This window comes from Montipora foliosa, unplaced genomic scaffold (genome assembly GCF_036669935.1).
Source record: "Montipora foliosa isolate CH-2021 unplaced genomic scaffold, ASM3666993v2 scaffold_481, whole genome shotgun sequence".
NCBI classification, from domain to species: Eukaryota; Metazoa; Cnidaria; class Anthozoa; order Scleractinia; family Acroporidae; genus Montipora; species Montipora foliosa.
In genome coordinates this window covers 72539-92500 of record NW_027179791.1, presented here as the reverse complement: position 1 = coordinate 92500, position 19962 = coordinate 72539, and the positions used below count along the sequence as shown (strand labels likewise).

The following is a 19962-nucleotide window of genomic DNA, read 5'->3' as shown; positions in this document are numbered from 1 at the left end:
CAAGCTTAAGAGTCAATTATTATACGTGGGGTGTCCGCTTAAGAGAGAACGCAGACAAAAGAAAAATCTAATTTTAATTTTCAAAAGTGTCCGCGTCCGTTTACGAGTGTCCACTTGCAAGAATGTGTAAATACACAGTTTGACTGGAAGGTAAAATGCATGGGGAATTGAAAAAAGTGTCTGTAAGTTGAGCTGTCGGCTTACGAGAGCGTCCGTTAGCGGAGACTTGACTGTACTAATTTAAAATATCAGTACAAAGAACACAGATTAGGAAAAATAACGCGGAGGTGAGTAAACAAAAACCCATAGGGTTAAAAAGAGTTTATGCCCTGCATCTGAAACTTAGAAGAGAAATCATGAACTTACATCTAATCTTAGCTACCTAACGTACATGGAAAGTACACAAAATCTTACTTCAAATTTCGCAGTTTGAAACTGGGGTCCAGAGGAGAACTAAGTTTAGAGAGTGCTCCTTGATAAGTCTTTTGACGAAGCAGTTCCTTCATCGTTGCCAAGCCTTTCTCTCGCCTGTCCTGGGAAACCAATTATAATTAAATAATTAATAATTTCATTAAATAATGCATAGAAGATCTAAAGCCAAAGTCAACTACCAAGGGTAGAATTGTTGCAATACACTTACTTAGGGAAAAAAATATACAGAAACTTTCTGGAAAATCGAGTGAATCATAATTTTATGTGGGAAAATTGGTCTTAGGCAATAGTTCCCTACAGATTACCCTTGTGCTCAGCATTCTTGGACTAAAACTAAGACCAGTTCTTACTGCACAAACAAGATGTCCTGAGTATTCCATAGTTCTCAGGACACACTGATTATGTGGGATGCTACCAGACAAACCATACCTAGAATTCGGTTTACATGTACTTTGGGTTTAATAAGAGTCACTTATGGTTTGTCTTTCTGAGATGACTGAATATTTAGAATATTCTCCATTTCGATGACTTCTTTCCTTTGCACTTTTTAAATGCTACTCGTTTTTGTAACTTTGATAACGTTACCTTTTTGTGACCACAGAGACAAAAAATGTCAAATCAAACAAAATTAATGCTATTATGGGGCGTGAATTGGTGGATAATTCAGCCATACATACTCTGTCTATAAGCTGAAGCAATTCTGTGACAGCCTTCATTTTGCTAAGTGCTTGGGCCTGCAAGGAACAAGAACAGAATTTGAGAACGATGATTTTTTTTTGTTATGAAACTGGCAAAATGAAAATAAAAAACCAAAAATAATCCGAGCGCTTGTTTGCGGGATTACAGTACCTGACGACCTTTCATTACTAATTCAGATGTACTTAGTACTGTAGTGGATAGCGGGAGAGTTAAAAACACTGACCCACAGTCCATGGACTACCCCGATGGACTGCTATTTGGGTAGTCCATGGACTAGGCGTCAGTGTCTTCAACTTTCCCGGTGGTAGCCACGCCAATAACTAGCTTCACATACATTGCAATGAAATATTATTACCTTGCAAACTGTCCTTGTCTTTATCGAGAAATCGTTCATAATTTCTGCACCCTTGTCATTCACAATACTGCGACAAATTTGTTAACTTTGTAGCCTAAGTAACTATGATTCTCAGTTGAGTACGACACTAGGGAAGTTTGGTGACAAAGTTTCAGTGTTAAAGTTACATGCAACATTTTGTCAAGGGAAACTTACTTCGTTTCCAAGGGTAACCTTTCGGGTTTTGACGCCATTTAAGTGTGGACGGTCACCAGTTTGATTTAACCGTTGTACAAATGTAGAGTTTGGCGGGCTTCATCGCTCGTTACGTCAAGGTTCTAAAAGATACTCTTGGAGACAAAGCAAGTTGCCCTTGACAGCATGGGAACTCAAATGCCGAAACTTTGTCACCACACTTCCTTAGTGTACATGTTATACTCAACTGAGAATTGTGGTAACGGTGTTTGCTTGCTCCTCAGAGACTTGGGCTAGTAAGATGAAATATTCATACATGTAGCTTGCCCTTTTGGGCAAGCTGATGCTTGGAAACTTGAAATTACAACAAAGATAACCATACGCTGTAGAAGACCACACTAACCTGTCGCTGCAAACTTTTCATATGTGTTGGTGCCCCTCGGCAATATGCCTCTAACATCAGTCCAAACCTAACAGAAACCTCAGGGTTTTCCATTTCAGCTCTGAGAAAGGAAAAATCAATATTAATACGAGCATACACGCCTTTCCAAGCTTTTAACAACATTCGTGGATTGAGGGGAAGATAGTTGAAAATGGCTTAAGTTACAGGGAATGCCATTGAATTCCTGCCAGAAATAATGCTAATTAACTAAATGGGATAGGTTTAAAGTGCAGGTCACTCGTTACAAAACCTTTACTAATGCTAAACTTTCATCATCTAGGCTTCAACGGGCCTCGTTAGGCCTAAGGTTTTGGGTTGCTTTAGTGGAGGTAAAACAATGACCTGTAATGAGTGACCTGTGAAATGTGACGTGAGTTTTAAACCTGCTAAACTAAAATGCACACCAAAATTTGGATGAAAATCAAGAAAATTAATGTTCTTAACAACAATACAGTAATAGAGCTTGAATTAAGGATCTTCTTACAGTTAGGTTCACAGCTTATCTTGACTGATTATGTAAACGTAAGGAATTTAAATGTTACGGATCAGTTTGGGGATGTCATCTGATGCTTGAACTTCTGGATACAATTGATGTTAAACTTAAGAGAGAGGTGAGCTGAAGACACTTTGTGGTGATTATCACAATCTGCATGCATGAAATATGCTGCATTTTTGAAAAATGATAAAAAAATAACACCTGGCATCTTGTTATCGAGACCCAGATGGTTTAATCCATAGTGCAGTAACTAATGTTAAAAGAATACTGCTATTCAAAGTCACAAAATTCAAGCATGAGCTACAAAAAGAATCAAATGTTCTTGGTGTCATGAAAAGGCTCTCTTCCTCTTCATTGAGATAACCGAATCTTCTTTTCTCAAATATCTGGCTAAAACAGGCATTATAATCCCTAGCCGAAAAATCAAAATGAACTACAAACATCTATGATGTATGACTAAACAGGCTCGCGAATTCCCTCAATAATGAACTGTCTTCTCTCGAAGACATATAATGTGAACAAGCATTGAAAAGCAGGTCTGTAAAATCATTCCTAATAAGTAGATTTGATAAACATGGAAGAAAAAAATGCGTAGAGATTTCCAGAAAAGCATCAACAGCACATGAATAAATACCAGGGTTAACAAAGACAGAGTTCATAAAGTGCCCTCTTCGAATTGTAATCACCGACTTGTTTATGTTTGAGTATGACATATTCAAAAGGAAATTGATGTAGCAAACTTTACATCTCTTTCTGACAATATCGATGCAACTCTGAGTTTTAAGTGTTTCTAACGTTTGAGTTGAGATTCATCATTCTGTTTTGAGATATTTGTGATCTGTTGGATCGAGTCTGTCAACCACGTTGCTGATTTGTGTCTGACAAACCAAATTTATTCAGTACTGTTGAATGCTTTTCAATTCAAACAAATCACTGAAGTGCAAAATGCGCACTTTAAAATGCTTCTCGAAGATGGCGAAAGGCGAACTCGTAGATACAAGACCTTCAAATGCTCAGAAATGCTGCTAGAAGATGGCGAAGCTGGAAGGTGACGAAACGCGACCTCATTGGTTGCAAGTACCCAACACCACCGTGCGCGCTTGCTAAAATATTACCCGAGACAACCGTGCGCGCCTAGTTTTGTCAAATCGAGAATGCTTCGCCCACTACAGACACATTTCTTACTTTTTCAACAAATCTTCTTAATCCTTGTATGTATACAGGCGGGGAATCCTAGGGTGCCTCCTCGGGTTTTGGCCTCTGGGCCAAAACCCTGCGGAGGCAATGATGTTTAAGCCTAAGGTTAGCATTTTTGTAAAGGTTTGGGTTGTTTCAGTTATGGTAAAACAATGACCTGAAACCCTAACCTGCAACATGCAATTTACACCCACCACGTTAATTTTGTATTAATTGGAATATAGTGGGAATAGACCATCTTACAATTGTGTGCTTAATTACCTGGCCTATGAATGAGGCTAGAGTTGACCTTGTTTTGATAGAAACCTTACTGCTTTTCCTATGGAAATTCCAGCTAATTAGCATGAGAACGATATCATTAACTGTACATTACAAAAGCACGGAGGTCTGTATAACCAATGATCATTTTTACCTGAGAAGCCAAAACAGTGCATGGCCAAAGTGCTGATTCTTGAGAGCTCTTCGGAGTAAAAATTCTGCCAAGTCACAATCCAGGTAGGATTCATACTTCAAAACCTGCACATGTGGACGTGTAAGAACAAAAAGGAAACAGAGGGTTTCATAATATTTACATTGAATTCTGTAACACCAACTCCTCCAGGGGTTGAAAGGTTATTTTCTTTAGACATTATTTTCTTTTTCATACATGTTCACTGCAAAATGTTGTTGAGATGATTAACATTACCTGAACAAGTTGGAGAAGATACTGTGAAATTTCACTGTCACTGCAACAGAAAGCAAACATGTTATCCTCCAAGAGGACAACAAAAACAACACCTCATAATAAGCAGTAATAATATTATTACTGTTTGTATACAGTGGGCATGTGCAAAACATACCATTGGACAGGTTGGCGTTTCTCTCGTTTTACAAGTACAGTATGGTAACTAATATCTACATGTACTGTAAGTGTGGAAGAATAAACAATATTATTAATTATCGAGTTAGTGATCAAGTGTGTGTTTAAATTAACTCTTACCTCATTTTTTCAATACACTCCACAGCAATTCTTCTGACTGCCTGGTCTGCAAAAGTATAATCTAGTAATTCTAAGGCCTGCTCTGGCTCAAGCTTGGGCCAAGTTTGAAGAAGAATTTGCATCTGAAAACCAAACAAGCTGATGATAAATTTTTTGCATTATAAATCCCATAAAACTGGTACCCAAGTACTGTATGAGCTGCAACTTTAAGGCACGATTTTGAATTTGGGCCTAAAATTAAGGGTGTGGCTAATCTATGAGATCGTCTCCTTTGGGCATAAATTATTATGAATTACATAGTTTGGGGTCACAATTTTGGCAAGAAGCTAAAATGATTTAAGGTTATGTCATTCAGAAAACCTGTTGTTGTAGATCATTGCTTTTATAAAATGTGGTGGATTCCAAAGTTGCCATTATTCTTTTTGGGGTCAGCTCCTCAACCTCGCTACAATGTAGTTCAGAGTTCTTAAAGGCAATAATGATCTTTGGTTTTCTTGGACAACTGAATTCCAACTCATGTGGAATCTCTGTTCACAGAGGTAAACAAAATGGAGAATGGATACTTTTTGGAAAAAACAGGCAGAAATGGAGCAAGGATGCTATGATTTTTGGCAAAAGTGAAAAAAATTACACCAGGTACTTTGATAATGAGACGTGTAGCTGTAAGAGGGTACTTTTCTTTCGAAACTCAAAAGTAAGCTAAGATTGATAAGGGTTGTGGCTAGGCAGGAACAAAAGTTGGGCCGGATCAATTTGGATCGCTCACCTTGGTTAGACGTGAAAAAAAAAAAAAAAAAGATGAGGCCTTGAGAAATTACCCTTGGCTAGCCCTAATCTTTGAGCTTGGGGCTTGCAAACATCGAACAGCTTAAAAAACCGTTTTTCATTGGATCTTGAGTTGATCCAGTCCAACTGTTGTACCGGCCTGTTGTGGCTAATCTACGAGTGCTGCTTAATATACATTTAAGTGTTTGTGGTGTTTAAGCCTCTCCCTACCATTGAAACATCTTGTCTACTATTCCATTTTACACAACATAGCAGTTTTGCAAGAGAATGAGGGAAATGCTCACGGACATCAATTCTGCAATAGGAACCATAAAGTAATTATAAACCTGTTGTAAAACAATGTACAGGAAATTGTATGAACTGAATGCTAATTTGTGATTATTTTGTGCACACAAGTAATGTTAACTTTTTCAATTATGAGAACTTTCAAAACACCATGAGTGACCATAAATCACTAAAAATGCGCATCAAGCAAGTTCACACTCAACAAAATTACTCCATAACCATTGCTGTGTTTCCACAGTTACTCCAGCATGGCACTCTACAACCTACATGTATTTTTCATTGATCAGTCAAAACTGCTAAATTCAAGAGATCTCACAAAACTTAAGCCTCATCAGTATTTGCATGAGTTACCAGAATGGGTTAAAACTAGTACCATTTAATTAAATGATATTGAAATCAAACCTTCGCTCCCACACAAGATCCTTTTCTTGTTCAAAAATTGGAGCAAGAGGTTCACGGTTGACTATTTGCTTGAGTTTTTCAAGTTGAGACTGTTCAGCATTTCCCTAAATTGAGAAAATAGACAAGGTACACTCAGCTAACAGTATTTTTTGCTTGGGACGGTCCTGGAGATTTTAAATCCAGAGATTTTTTAATTGCATCAAACTTCCCACAGTGTAGACAGTACATGTATCATCAACCCACCCCCCTCTTCCAGAAAATGGATCCTCCTAGAACTTGACACTCCCTAAATTAACTCCCCCCCCCCCCCCCATCCCACCCCATCAAAAAATTTGCCCAAGTCCCCTCAGTATCGGATTGCACCACACATCTGAGAGAGTGGGCTATTAGGGAGGTATGCTTTTCATCCTTTGAATTGTAAAATTTCTAAATCTCATGAATCCATGTGGCATACTGTATAGCATAACGGCTCCTCCTGTATGCAAGAAAAATCTTCTGCCATATTATTAAAAGACACTTTTATCCGGGAGATTTGGTGACCCATATGGGAGACTGGGAAATTCGTTCTGTATCTGAGATACTCTTGGATAACCTGGGAGAGTTGGCATAATTATAAATTATGATACATGTACAATGTACAATTATCTCCATACATGGTTTAATTTAAACAGACACAACGCCATGAAACGCTTGAATGTTGTGTGACAGAAAAACAAAAACAGCAACATTCGTTGATGCTTACTTATTTGCACAGAAACTAAAAATGGGAGCTTTTGAATAAGGGTAAAGTCAGTCTGTTAGCCCTTTGGTTGCAACCACTAAAAATGTGATACAAGAACTACATGTACTTTGTATCAAAACAAGTCCACTATGTCGCTGAAAGTCATGCAAACAAAAAACAGTGGTACTGTTTATGGGGGTGGAGGGAGTAACAGGGGATTTTCAAGTTTCTAATTTATAAGGGAGCTATTAAATTAGTCATACATGTAGTTTCCATTATGGCATGTTTTGTTTCTGTATTACACTGATTTCAATGTTTCAATAAAGTTGATAGTAACTTGTGAAAATACATTGTTCGAGGTTACTCAAAGCTCATTTCATCCCGACCAAGGGACTCATCAGAGACCTTTCTGCTTGGAAAACTCGTTGGGCATCACACCCAATGTCCCGTTCGCTAACAAAATTATGACAGCAATCTCACCTTATATCACATAACGATTCTGGACCACACAAATTCATGAGTGAAAATTGATAATAAAGTTGACAGTATCTTGTGAAAATACATTGTTCGAGGTTACCGGTACTCTTAAGAAGCTCGTTTCATCTTGACCAAGGGACTCATCAGAGGCCTTTCTGCGTAGCAAACTCATTGGGAATCACACCCAAAGTCCTGTTCCCTAACAAAATTATGACAGCAATCTCGCCTTATATCACATAAGGATTCCAGACCGCACAAATTCATGAGTGAAAATGTTTCTTATAAGTATTTATCAAAGTACCAGGATAGCGTGATGTACCCCCACCCCCCAACAGACCATCTACAGGCATCCGTTTATTGTTTGCATGACTTACGGCTAAATTGTGGACTTGTTTTGAAACTGGAAGATTACTGACAAAAAAATGTGTGAGCCACATTTTTAGTGGTTACAACCAAGACATGGACTCTTTTTATAACCAAAGGGTTAACACACTGTCAGAGTTTCTTGTTATCCGAAAGACCCTAGCTTTAGTTTCCGTGCCAATAAATGTTACTTTTTTTTCTGTCACACAACATTCAAGCTTATCATGGCATTGTGTCTGTTCAAACTAACCCATGTGAGGAGACATCATCCAGCGCCCAAATCTCTGACTAGCGGTAAGTTTTCCCGCGTTTCTTCCCTGACCAGTAGTTTTTGTAGAACGAGGGTCTTAGTTTTTGTACTACGAAACTAAGACCCGGTCTTAGTTTTTGTAGTTCGTACAACGAAAACTAAGACCCCGGGGTCTTAGGTCTTTTTCGTAACACCCTAAATCTTACTTACAGATAAAATCAGTTTTATGCTACAAAGTTGCAAACAAAATTAATCATGTACTCACAAAAATATTGGCATTTATGTTTTGTGCAGCCAATTCAGCAACCTACATTAAAAGAGAAAATACTGGGTTAAAGGTCAATCTAACCAGTGTATAAAATTAATGTGAGGACAGAAAAGTTGTATATGTTGAACACTTCTCATAGAAACAAAAACAGCAAATGCACAATACAGCTGTAAATGAAATACAAGTTGTATTGTTACAGGTACAAAAATAATAAAGAAACCTGTCAAAGGTTTCATTAAAATCACATAGTATACATATAGAAGGTTATTATACAATTTTATGGACTGACAGCTACATGTATTAACCCTGAACCGGCCATACATAGTATTTTACTGTCTAATGCCCTGGACGATTTTACTCGTCAACGGCGAACCCCCAGGAGTCAAAGGGTTAATGATGTTGTTCTCATGCTAATTAGTTGCAATTTACATAAGAACAGGGCTTCTGATAGGATGCGGAAAAAAATTAAAGATTATGCGGAAATTTTTGGCCATATTATGCGTAAACATGCGTTGATTATGCGGAAATTACACCGGATTATGCAGAAATTTAAACATTATTTTATAGAACTAATAATTAGGCCCGTCCAATGTATTTACATGCTTATGGTAAATCAGGACTCAAAATTGCGACCAATACAGTCGCTTTTTCCCTTTGCGATTAAGATATCTGGCCGAGTCGCCAATTTGCGACCAGCATTCATCATTAAAATAAAAGGGGTAGTAATCGGCATTTTGCCCAAACTTTTGCTAAAAGAAATAAAGCGATAAAAAAATATTTTGTTTCTTGTCATGAATTTTGCTTCAATTTGGAGATATGGAACAGAATTGTGATGTGGTTGAACCACGATCCATTCCCTCGATCATTCACCATTTTCAGTGTTTTTTTACACATACGTATCATCGCAATGATTGTCCCTACTTTACCAGAGTTACAAATGATGCAATTTAATTTGCTACTATAACTTGCAGCTAAATTTTCATACCTTGTATCTTTTTTAAAAATTTCGAGCCTAGGGTATGTTATGAAAACGGTTTAACTAGAGTCCAGGCTCATTCCCAAAAAATGAGTGGAAACTGCTTACGAACTTTTATCTTGCGAACGAAATGGCATGTTTTCTTCAATGTTCAGGAAAATAAGCATTTCAAAGTAGTCAATCTCTTTGGCTTTTGTGTTTGTGAGGGTGGTAAGCAGCTGCTTTATCACTAATATCAGGCATTTCTTCAGTTTTATGCGGAAAACATCGTAATTATGCGGAGGATGCAGATTTTAGGGAATTATGCAGATCCGCATCGCCGCATCCTGTAAGATGCCATGTAAGAAGTAGTGACTCAGAGGTTTCTACCACAACAAGCTCAACTGTAGCCTCACTTTCATTCATAGGTCAGGTAACTAAGCAAACAACTGTTGTGTAGTCTATTTAGATTTTTCTTTGTCTTTAATACCTAAATGATACCGTAAAAACTTGCAGATAAGCCGCAACCCCAGATAAGCCACACCCTGAATTTAGCAGCTGCAATTGTGGAAAAAAATTTGTGAAAGAAATCAAAAGAAATCCAAAGTCAAGTCTTGTTCATTGAACGCAAACTCACTATTAACATTGAAACGGAAAATTCAAAGTCACACCGTCCTACAATTTTTTTAACACAATGAACATAATTTTATGTTTCTACCAACTTTGACATAAGATTGATTTTTTCTGGTCTTTGCTGACAGAAATTTATTTATTCAACACAGTTTTTCCATAGATTTTTGCATTACAACAAGAATGCAAACGGAACATTCGAAGCTTAGTGACCAGGCATTAGATTGGATGCAAAAATGGAAAACTGAACACTGGAAGCAGTGTGATGTATTAAGAGCTTACTCATAGCGATAAGCTGCATGAAACATTGCCCAGTGTAAAAGGGTCTTTATTATTTTGTTCGTCAGTAGTTGACACAAGGCTCCACATACATGTACAATGTACTTGTTTGACAAACTTGCTCTTAAAGTGCTAAACCGCGAAGAAACAGTGGGCCATCTACCAGGCGAATACTTGAGAATAGCGCGGTATTTCCTTGCTTGTGGAGGATTGATTACTAAAAAAAGTTACAGTTAAAGTTACAGGCCATTGTCGACGCCTGCAAACAGGTTTGCTTTCATTTTCCTGTTGGAGAAAAGTGACCATACACCGCAGCTTAAAGGATCTGTTAATGAAGACGGTTTAAAGCTTTAAGGGGCGACAACTATAAGTACTGCAATATTAAAGGTTACTCTTACATGAACAACTGCTCTTTTAAGAGCCAACAAACTTACAAAAGCAATGACCAGTACTCCCTCGCAGGTTTGTGTAATGTTCATTTACATACTTTTCCATAAATGTGTCAGTTTACGGAAATTGCAGCTTATCTGTGGGTTTTTACAGTACTCAAATTACGATAATGTGAAACATTGGAAAATCAAAAATTTAACTGGTTTAAAAAATATTGAACCAGGAAAAATCAAACCATAACATATATTATTGTATACCCTGTGAGCAGAGTCTCATTAATTTTGATCTCTTCTAGAAAAATTGGGAAGAGGAAGGAGACTCTGCCAGCTGCCTCAACATTCTTTGATTTGTGGCTCATCCAAAGAAATGGATGAGTGAATCCAGTTTTGACTTGTCAAACCTGTTTTTTTTTTAATTTTTTGCGCATGGTGTAAATCACCAAATGTCATCAATATTTTTTGAAAATTACAACAGGGCATGTGGCAATTTTTAACTGTCTAAATTCCCATGAGTATTTCCTCTGTATGTCAGTTACAGTACAGAAACTAGTTCGCAAGAAATATGAAATGGTAATTAAAAGTATGAACAGCCTTGAGTTTCTAAGGAAACGACTCCTTGGTTGTTGTGTGTCTGCCAGAGTTGTTTCACTGTTTGGTTTCCTTTTGTGGTTACTGGTCAAGTGTGACTGTGCAGACACCTGAATACATTTGAACTTTTAACGCATACTCAATGGGAAATGTCAAAGCAGCAGGCACAATCTCATTCCTCTTCTTGATTTTTCTAAGAAGATTGAAGGACACTACTCCTAGAGTAATGATTAACAAAAATTGTGTGCAATTACATGTACATGCAGCCTATCCCAAAAACAATATTTTTAATTAATAGACCTTATTCATAAATGGCGGTCAATTTATAATTCTTTTGTCGAAGTGCAAATTAGCCTACCAAGCCTCAATATCCTACAGTGAATTGAAAAGAATTCTTGCTCTAAAATGAGGCTTGGTAGGCTAATTTGCACGTGGACAAAAGAATTATAAATGTGACCGCCATTTATGAATAAGGTCTATAGGAACCGAGTTATTACCGTATCAAATGAAGGATACACCACAGCATGGGAATAGCATTGGAACTCCAGGTCGAGAGACACTGAGGTGACAGTGTCAATGTTGGACACCACTGTACCAACAGGATTAAGTTGATCTGCCATAGTCTCGGGTACTGGCCATGCAAATAGTCTCAAGGGACCTTGCCGCAGCTTCCCTTGATAGTCAAATAGGGTAGTGTTCACCCAGGCAACTGGAATGCTCTCCTGAAAAGATAAAGCAAGTCTTAAAATTGGGGTCACATACAAAACTTAATGTATAGTTAATTATTGAAGGAACCAATTACATGTATATGCAAGCCAGGCAAGGACAACCTTAAGACACAATTAGGGGTACAAAAAGCACCAAATTTTAGTTCAGCATGCAGTTTAGGTTAAAGGTTGAGATTTTCTAGCAAAGGTTCTACTCTATACTGTATACAGTGTAATTATCATGATTACCTACACAGCTATAGTACAGAGGCCAAGTCTCCAGTTTTCTGACTCAATCTCCAGTTCTCCAGCCAAGCTACATATTATAGCCAAATCTCCAGCTGAACTTGGGTTAACAATTTTTAAAGGGAAAGTTTCTCTGATTCGAAATTTCTTTACCTGTATTGTCATACTAAACCACTCATTTGGGCTTAATGTGTTTAAATAGCCAACAATAATGCTTAAAAAAAAAAAAGCAATTTTAAATTGAAATCCACCATCTTTGTTTTTGTGTTTGCAAACAAGGTTATGACATAGGAATAGTCAAGGATTTCTCCGGATGACTAGATGTACTTGATGTAAACAAGAAAAACACAGGCGAGGAGAGCGATATTTTGTAGACTTGAATCTTAATCCAGAGGGCAAATTGTATTAATATTGGCTCCACCATCACAACAGATTTACATGTACCTCTGAGTTTTACAAAGGAAAAGAGAGCTTGCAGTGCTATCCCGCACTCATTGATGTTAAATAAACGCCTGGAAATCAAGTGTAATCTGTTTACCGTGGCTTTCTACGAGACCCCTGATACAACTTCAAAACAAGAGTAAATCATTTTAGTAGTTTCTATAAAGCTAGCAAAATTTAACCACATTTCAAGTTAAGTTTATTTTACTGCCTGGAAATGCCGATAACAGTCACTGTGAAAGTCCCCTATATCTTGCTTGATTCAATTTTCTCGCTACAATAATTATAATGGTATTTTGGACTATTTGACTGAGATTTCAGTATGGAGCGAATGGCCGCAGATATAGCAGTCAGTTTTTCAGGTTGGAGGAATCCATGCATCCATGTTTTACTTTTGCTGGCCAACTTTTCTTTAAATTTTCATTTTCCTGTGGAAGCTTCGGTTTCTAAGAACTTTTATTTGTGTTTTCAAGTCTAGACATGTGTCAAGTTTCGTCCCCCTCCAAAGCATACTTGAGCAGTTCAAAACACTTCAAATAGCTGTAATTGTTGCTGTGAAAAAAGCCTTGCAATGTGTATTGAGCAACATCTGAAGGTTTCGACGGCTTATTCTGGATTAAACGCTTCCCCGTGTGAAAGTGAACAAATTACGTTTGCTGAAGCATCAAAGACGGCTGTCACACAGAAGTAAGAAAGTGAAAACAAAAAGAAGGTAGGCTAGTCTAATATTTCTATGTCGAATGTTCAAGGTTTTTGTTTACATTTGCTCTGGCTGATTTTTGCCGCCAAGTTTGATTGATCAGAGGATCTACAAATAATTAGTGACTTACGTTTCTGTCACATTTATGGCCTACTTTTCCTACTACCTATTGAACCACAAGACCGTTTACTATCTAACAATTGAATTTCTTGGAGCAGAAAGTCACTCAACATTGAGAAAGTGATTTGGTGAGGTCAAACACGTTTGTAGACTATTGCTACTACGCCACAACACGTCATATTCAAGATGGTGCTCTTTAAGTCACAAAAGAGGCAACTTCAAAGTGCTCTTGTCACATTTAACAGGGAAATGGACAAAAAGGCAATTATTTTCGAATTCCTGGGGAAAAGTTGTTGTAATTTAGAGGAACTTTTTGTAGACCGTACTTCCCCTCTAAGACATATATCAAATAAATGATTGTTCTGAAAACAGGAAACCGAAATTGATGAGAAATCAGCGAGAAATCTGGACTCCAGAGCCCTTCTCTTCCCCCCTTTTTTCTGCTCATGTTTGTCTGAAGTGACCTAGGCTCTAATTTGTTTTTTGCGCATGCCTAAAAGTGAGGGGAGGGGGGGGGGGGGATGTAGGGTTAAGAGCTTCCCCCTTAAAACATTGCGAAAAATCGAGGATAAGAGGACAAAACTGTCATGATTGGCTGTTCTCTTAAATATTATTAAAGTTGCTTGGAAAATTATCTCAAAGATCCGTTCAAAGATAATTATACATCCACTGTCCCCTCTTCCTTTTACACACTTACACTTCTCTTATTTCTTGTCCTCCTTTTGTCAACGTAAATGCTGTAAATAACAAGGCAGAGTCGAGCCATGCGTGGAATGTTATTTACATCTAGATCAAAGTCCAAATATTCACTCCAACAAGGACTTGATCCACCTTCTGGCTTTGTGGTTACAATGTCACACAAAGCTTCACTGCCATGATAAATTCCTGCACGCACGCAAACCTGAACAGATACACAAACAGTAACCTGTTATTTGAGCCCTACCAAACATTATACCGGTGTACATGTATTTTAATTTACCATGAAAGAGTTGATCCTGTGCACAAGTTGACCGACCATTTTCAAGGCAAAAAACGAAAATTATTAATTTCCTTAATTTTCTTACATGTAACTTCTGACTTAACTTGGGGAATAAGGATCGCCCTGTGGTGACGGTTCATGCTTCCCAACTCCGTGGACTCAGGATCACATCTTAAGTTCACATGTCAGATGAGTTTCAGTTGATCTCAATCTTACTCTGAGGGTTTTTCTCTGGGCACTCCAGTTTTCGACCCTCAGCAAAATCGACTCCCAGCTTATCCCACCTGGCTGTGGTGCTATGCTTTGAGGTCGTGCATGGATCATGCTCAGGGGCCGAAATGATGTTTAAAATTGTAACTAAATACTGATAACATAAATTATAACTCAAGTGTTAAAACAAATGCCCTGCTGCAGAACTCTAACAACCTGCTGAGCATGCATAAAACGTCATTGAAAGTTACTAATATAAAATGATGAGAGGTATTTTTTGCACAAAGTCTATAGCCTATGGTCACAGGAAAAAATAACAGATTCCCATTTGTGGATATTTTAGGATATTTTAAAGAATACCAATAAAAATCCCAAATTTGGCAAAGTGAGAAAAGTCCCAACCAGGGAATTCCCAACCAAGTTCCATGACTGGGACTTGTCTCACTCTTCCAAATTTGGGATTTTTGTTGGTATTCTTCAAAATACCCTAAAATATCCAAAAATGGGAATCTGTTATTTTTTCCTGTGGGTAAAACTATCATTGAAAGAAGAGTGCTACAAACCTTCATTAAGTCACCAGCATTCACATTCGCTGCTGAAACTACTTTGATTCTCACATGTGTTTGAATATTCCACAATGACAGGTTTGCTGATTGCGGCTTTTGAGGTAACGGTGGTGCTACACCCCCCCGAGCTGAGGGACTGATACCAGTTACGTCAACTTCAACTTGAAGAGATGCTCGTAGTACAAGGGATAGCATTGGCCTTGTGCCTTTGGCAATACATGCACGGATATACTAAAATACAAAGGCAAAAACTTTTACATTAATATTCCAAAAATTTATTAATTAAATGACCATTATCATTAAAGCCAGAAACCCATAAGGGTTGAAACGTGTAACGCGCGTTCACAGCTTCCAAATATTCAGTGCGAACTGATTGGTTGAATGTTTCAGTGCTAAGTACCATATTTGGAAACCCCTCACACTTGTTGTTCCAAATATGGTACTTAGCAAGTTGAATATTCAGAAGCTTGTTTCCAAGCAGACGAGGGACCGTTACACGTTTCAACCCTTATGGGTTTCTGTTAAAGCGAAAAACCATCTACATGTGCCTACGATACATGTAGTGTCTTCTTGAAGGAGGAGTTCCCATGTTAGACGGAGTAAAATCTACCGGCCGGCCCTATTAAGAGGCAAACTGAAAGAGTTTAGGGGACATACTTTTTTATTAGAGTAGGTGTTGCTAACTCCTTTAATCGCTCACTCAAAAAGAATGTCCCCATTTACCCTTTGACATCTTCTTCTCTGTCTAACGCCAGACGATTTTACTTGTTAATGGGGAACCTGGGAGTCAATGGGTTAAAGGGAAGCTCCACTTCAACAAAAAATTAACTTTAAATCACTGCAAATAAGCGTTACAGTCAAGTCAGTCTAAAGTCTTTTCAAAGAAAGTGTTTGTATCTGAAATAAACAAGTTTTAGAATCGCCTATTTTTGTTTTCAAATTTCGCAGAGGCCGTCATCTTGAATAATTCTGATGTGTTATATTGTATGGTTGCCCTATTGTTATCAGATAAGAGCTCTTTGTGTCAGAACAATAGGGCAACCAAAACATGTCACAAAAATAATCATTATTCAAGATGGCTGCGCCCGCGAAATTTGTAAGTGAAAACTAAGCGATTTTAAAATTCACTTTCCTTGATATAAACACTGTTTTCAAAACAAATTTCGAACAAGTTTGTTTGTAAGCATAATTTCCTTCAGTTTAAACTTATTCCGTAGTAACAGTGGAGGTTCCTTTTAAACCTAGGAGACTCCTCATTAAGGAGTAAAATTATCCTGCTTAGAACAGAGCAAAATTTACATTGTATATGTGGGCTTCAAAGGCAGAGGGTTAACTTTATAAACAACAAGACAAGAATTATTCAACCCAATGTTGAAGACACCTGTGAGGGAGGAATGAGCAAATACAGTATAATGGTAGTAACCATGCATATAATTTTTGGGTTGATTGAAAGAGGGGTGGTCCATGGTATAGCACATGTGTGGTGCCCATATGCATAGTGGACGTTGGTGTGTTTCAAGTCTTCCCCTCGAAAACGAAAATATTCAGGAATAATTTTTAAAAAGGTGATGTTTAACAACAACACTTTTGGGTACTTTATAACAACTTTTCATAAGACTTGAATTCGTATGCTAGGACTAGCCTTGCTGAAATAAGCACAAAAATAGAACTGAAAAACTAAACTGAATTCGTCGTACATTGTATATTACACCGTGATCAAAGCAATATTTGCAAGTCACTTGTTTATAAATAATGAACAGACAGTAAGACTTATAAAACTACACACATACCGTGTACTGTAATAATGGATAATTTCCCAACAAGTAACTCTCTCTTCCAACAATCTTCAGTACGTAATCCACCGGTTTGTCGAGATCTGGAACACCCATAACTTTTCCCCTCTTTTGCAACACTAGCACCAAAAGCTCGTCAGGATAAGCATCCGCGGGGACATTGAATGCGTGCATGTCTTTTATCGAAGCTCGATTGTTCTTGATGGCCACATTCACTAGAAATCGCCTGTTTTCCGCCAAGTTTTCTTCGATGTGAGATGGCGGAGATGAGGTTTTTTCGACTTCCGGAGGGTACGCATACATGGCTCGGCCGATCCAGTCCAATTGCCTTCGATCACTTGCTATGTTCTCCACAAATTTGCGATACTTTCGCCTGAAGTCGTCGACCTCCTGGTTTTGCATTTGATCGAATTCATGCAAACTTTTGCCGATCAGATTTCCGATCGTCGAGTTAAGCAGTTTTTCTTCGTTGTCGCCTTTCCTGTGAATGAGCTTCAAAAGAGGTCGAAATGGGCGGACGTCGATCAGTTGCCGAGATTCATCTACAAGTTCTTCCTGTTTGCCTCTTTGATTCACGCAAACAAACACGTAGTTCGAAGCGTCTTTTCCCGTATCTGTCAGCAGATTAAACAACGGGTAATTGCTTGCTTCTCTCCATAGTCGATTTTTGATCTCTGATAGCGGCGCTTCGATCCGCACTTGAAGCTGTATTACGACTCCAGTAGGGAGAAAGCAGTCGACATCTACCAGAGATGTGGGCTCAAAGTCATCCCAAAAGTTTCTTCGTAATCCTGGTGGCATATCTAGGCCTTGTTCTGTATGTTTAGGAGAGGATCGAGCAAAAAATAATCCACATTTTTGTTGTTATCAACTGCTTTCAGCTACTTTTATGATCGCTGTATACTTCCTTACTACTATCCCAGAATGCCCTAGGGGCATTTATCAGTATTTTTTTTTTTTTCTCGGTGGGGGCGGGGGCTATGGTCACTCCAGGCACCCCCGGGAATTTTAAACTTTCGAAAATCAAAAGCGTTTGAATTCCGGTTCCCGGCCAAAAAGCTTTGCTCAAAATGCCCCACCTCAACAGATGGTAATGTAAAACAAAAACAAAAACAAAAAACAAAAACACAACAAAAAAACAGCAAGATAGCCATCCATCAACCTCGTTCCCAGGGTCTCTCTTCTAGGAGGCAGAGAAGAGAGACCCTGGAAACTAGGTTGATCGATATATCCCAGATCGTTTAAGACAAAGTTTCAGTGATTATGTGACAGATGGCTCAAGGGGTTCCGAGTTCCTTTTGTACGGAAAATCCGATTGATCGGAAAATCCTGTTCCATTTGCTTTGTCCCACTAGTACCATACTCCTTAAAAAAGGAAAAACATGCCGCACCCCATGGGCCTTGGTGTTCAGCTGCCCATATGAATCGCGTCGGTTTCAGTCAATTAGCGCGGATGCTCTTATAGCTCGTACCTGCACAACTGCACGTGAGAATTACTACTTATGAAGTCGGCAGCCATGTTTGATTAGTAACCAGTCTCTTGAGAAAAAAACAGGAAAGTCTCAAAAGAACACACTCGTCCCGTTCCATATTTTGATTGAGGAAATTTGTTCTGTTTAGTGTAAGCAGAAAATTCTCCCGGGATTTCCATACAAAAAGAAAGCGCCTAAGGACTATAGGATTATTTTCTTCTCCCAAATAGATTTTTTGTAGAGCAAACCGGAAATCTATTTCACCGGAAGTTATGTTGCGTACGGATTGATTGACACATTCACAGGGAAAGTTTCAAATAAACGTCCCGGGATTTACGGGAGAAGCGCGTAAAGCCTGGTTTCCATATGATCTGCAACGGTCTGCGACCATCGGAAGCTGTCTGCGTCGATCTTTTCGCAGACGATCGTAAACACAGGAGGCAAACGTTACCATTTAAATATAAAGCGATCGCAGACAAGCGTACCACTAATCCTCTGCGAAGCGAGAAGAAAAAAAAGCGCACTTACTTCAAGTCTGATTGGATGTGTTTCAAGGCGAACAATAGTGTGTTGCCCATTGGACACAGATCATCTCAGACACACCTTTCCATTAAAAATTGTCTTAGTCGGAATCGTCGTGATGGTCGGGAAAGTAGAACTAGATACAACTTTCCCGGTCATCTAGACCGCGTGCCACAGATCGCCGCAGACCGCCGGCGACCGTGTCGTAGACTCACCAGTAGACTGATCGCAGACCGTTGGAAACCAGGCTTAACGCCATCAAACAAATCTTGTGTGGTTGTTTTATCATATAAATAGTTCTTTCGGGACTTTTGTCAATTGAAAAATTGATAGCACTTCTGATTGGTTGAAAAAGTGGCGCGACAACTTTGAACCAATCACTGAGTGAAGTAATGCAAAACCAAAGTAATTCGCTAATTACTTTCGGCACTCAATTGAAAATCGCTCTAGTTTCGTAAAACCAAAACCAAAGCAATTACTTTAGCCAATCAGAAAGGACGGAGACAATCCGGTAAACCAATCGACGTAATTACACGTAGCCGACACAAAGCGCGGAAAAGTGTGCTCGCGCGAGCCACGATTGGTTTTGGTTTCACTTCTGATTGGTTGAAAAAGTGGCGCGAGCCACGAGCTAATCAAAAACCAAAGCAATTTGCTAATTACTTTCGACACTCAATAGAAAACCACTCTAAACACCAGCAAAACCAATTTAGTTATCCAGTGGATAGTGATATCTACCCTTCGAACAACTGCATGGGGCCTGTAGATTTAATTACAAAGGCAGCACATTGGGGCCTACACGTCTTGACATGACGGTTCATTAGGGCCTGAAGGATTGTGCCCACTGGAAAGTCGTCAACAGTATAACCTTGGATACAAAATGCGGCAGTTAGCCGTTCTGTCTCACGAGAGTAGTCCACATAATATTTAAAATTGCCTCGTTATAATCTTGTGGTTATCGCGAACTTCGGGCGAACTTCGCAGAATAAACCGGGGCCGTTTATCCGAGCTTTATGAAAGAAAGAATTTTTGTAGTTCA

The 19962-nt window shown here is 38.6% G+C and overlaps 1 protein-coding gene across 1 annotated transcript in view; it reads right to left on the bottom strand.

Annotated features, from left to right (window-relative positions):
* The window catches only part of LOC137989932 (phosphatidylinositol 4,5-bisphosphate 3-kinase catalytic subunit beta isoform-like), a 36115-nt gene extending 18283 nt beyond the window's left edge, over window positions 1–17832 (bottom strand). The window contains exons 1-13 of the mRNA XM_068835509.1: window positions 16927–17832; window positions 15134–15367; window positions 14079–14282; window positions 11665–11889; window positions 8324–8365; window positions 6248–6351; window positions 5771–5855; window positions 4775–4896; window positions 4481–4520; window positions 4208–4311; window positions 2064–2163; window positions 1110–1166; window positions 415–533 (exon numbers count right to left, since the gene is read on the bottom strand). Of these exons, the coding sequence (XP_068691610.1) occupies window positions 415–533; window positions 1110–1166; window positions 2064–2163; window positions 4208–4311; window positions 4481–4520; window positions 4775–4896; window positions 5771–5855; window positions 6248–6351; window positions 8324–8365; window positions 11665–11889; window positions 14079–14282; window positions 15134–15367; window positions 16927–17730 (2240 nt within the window). The 5' untranslated portion in view covers window positions 17731–17832. The remainder of the gene's footprint in view (window positions 1–414; window positions 534–1109; window positions 1167–2063; window positions 2164–4207; window positions 4312–4480; window positions 4521–4774; window positions 4897–5770; window positions 5856–6247; window positions 6352–8323; window positions 8366–11664; window positions 11890–14078; window positions 14283–15133; window positions 15368–16926) is intronic.
* Between the last annotated feature and the right edge of the window lie 2130 nt (window positions 17833–19962).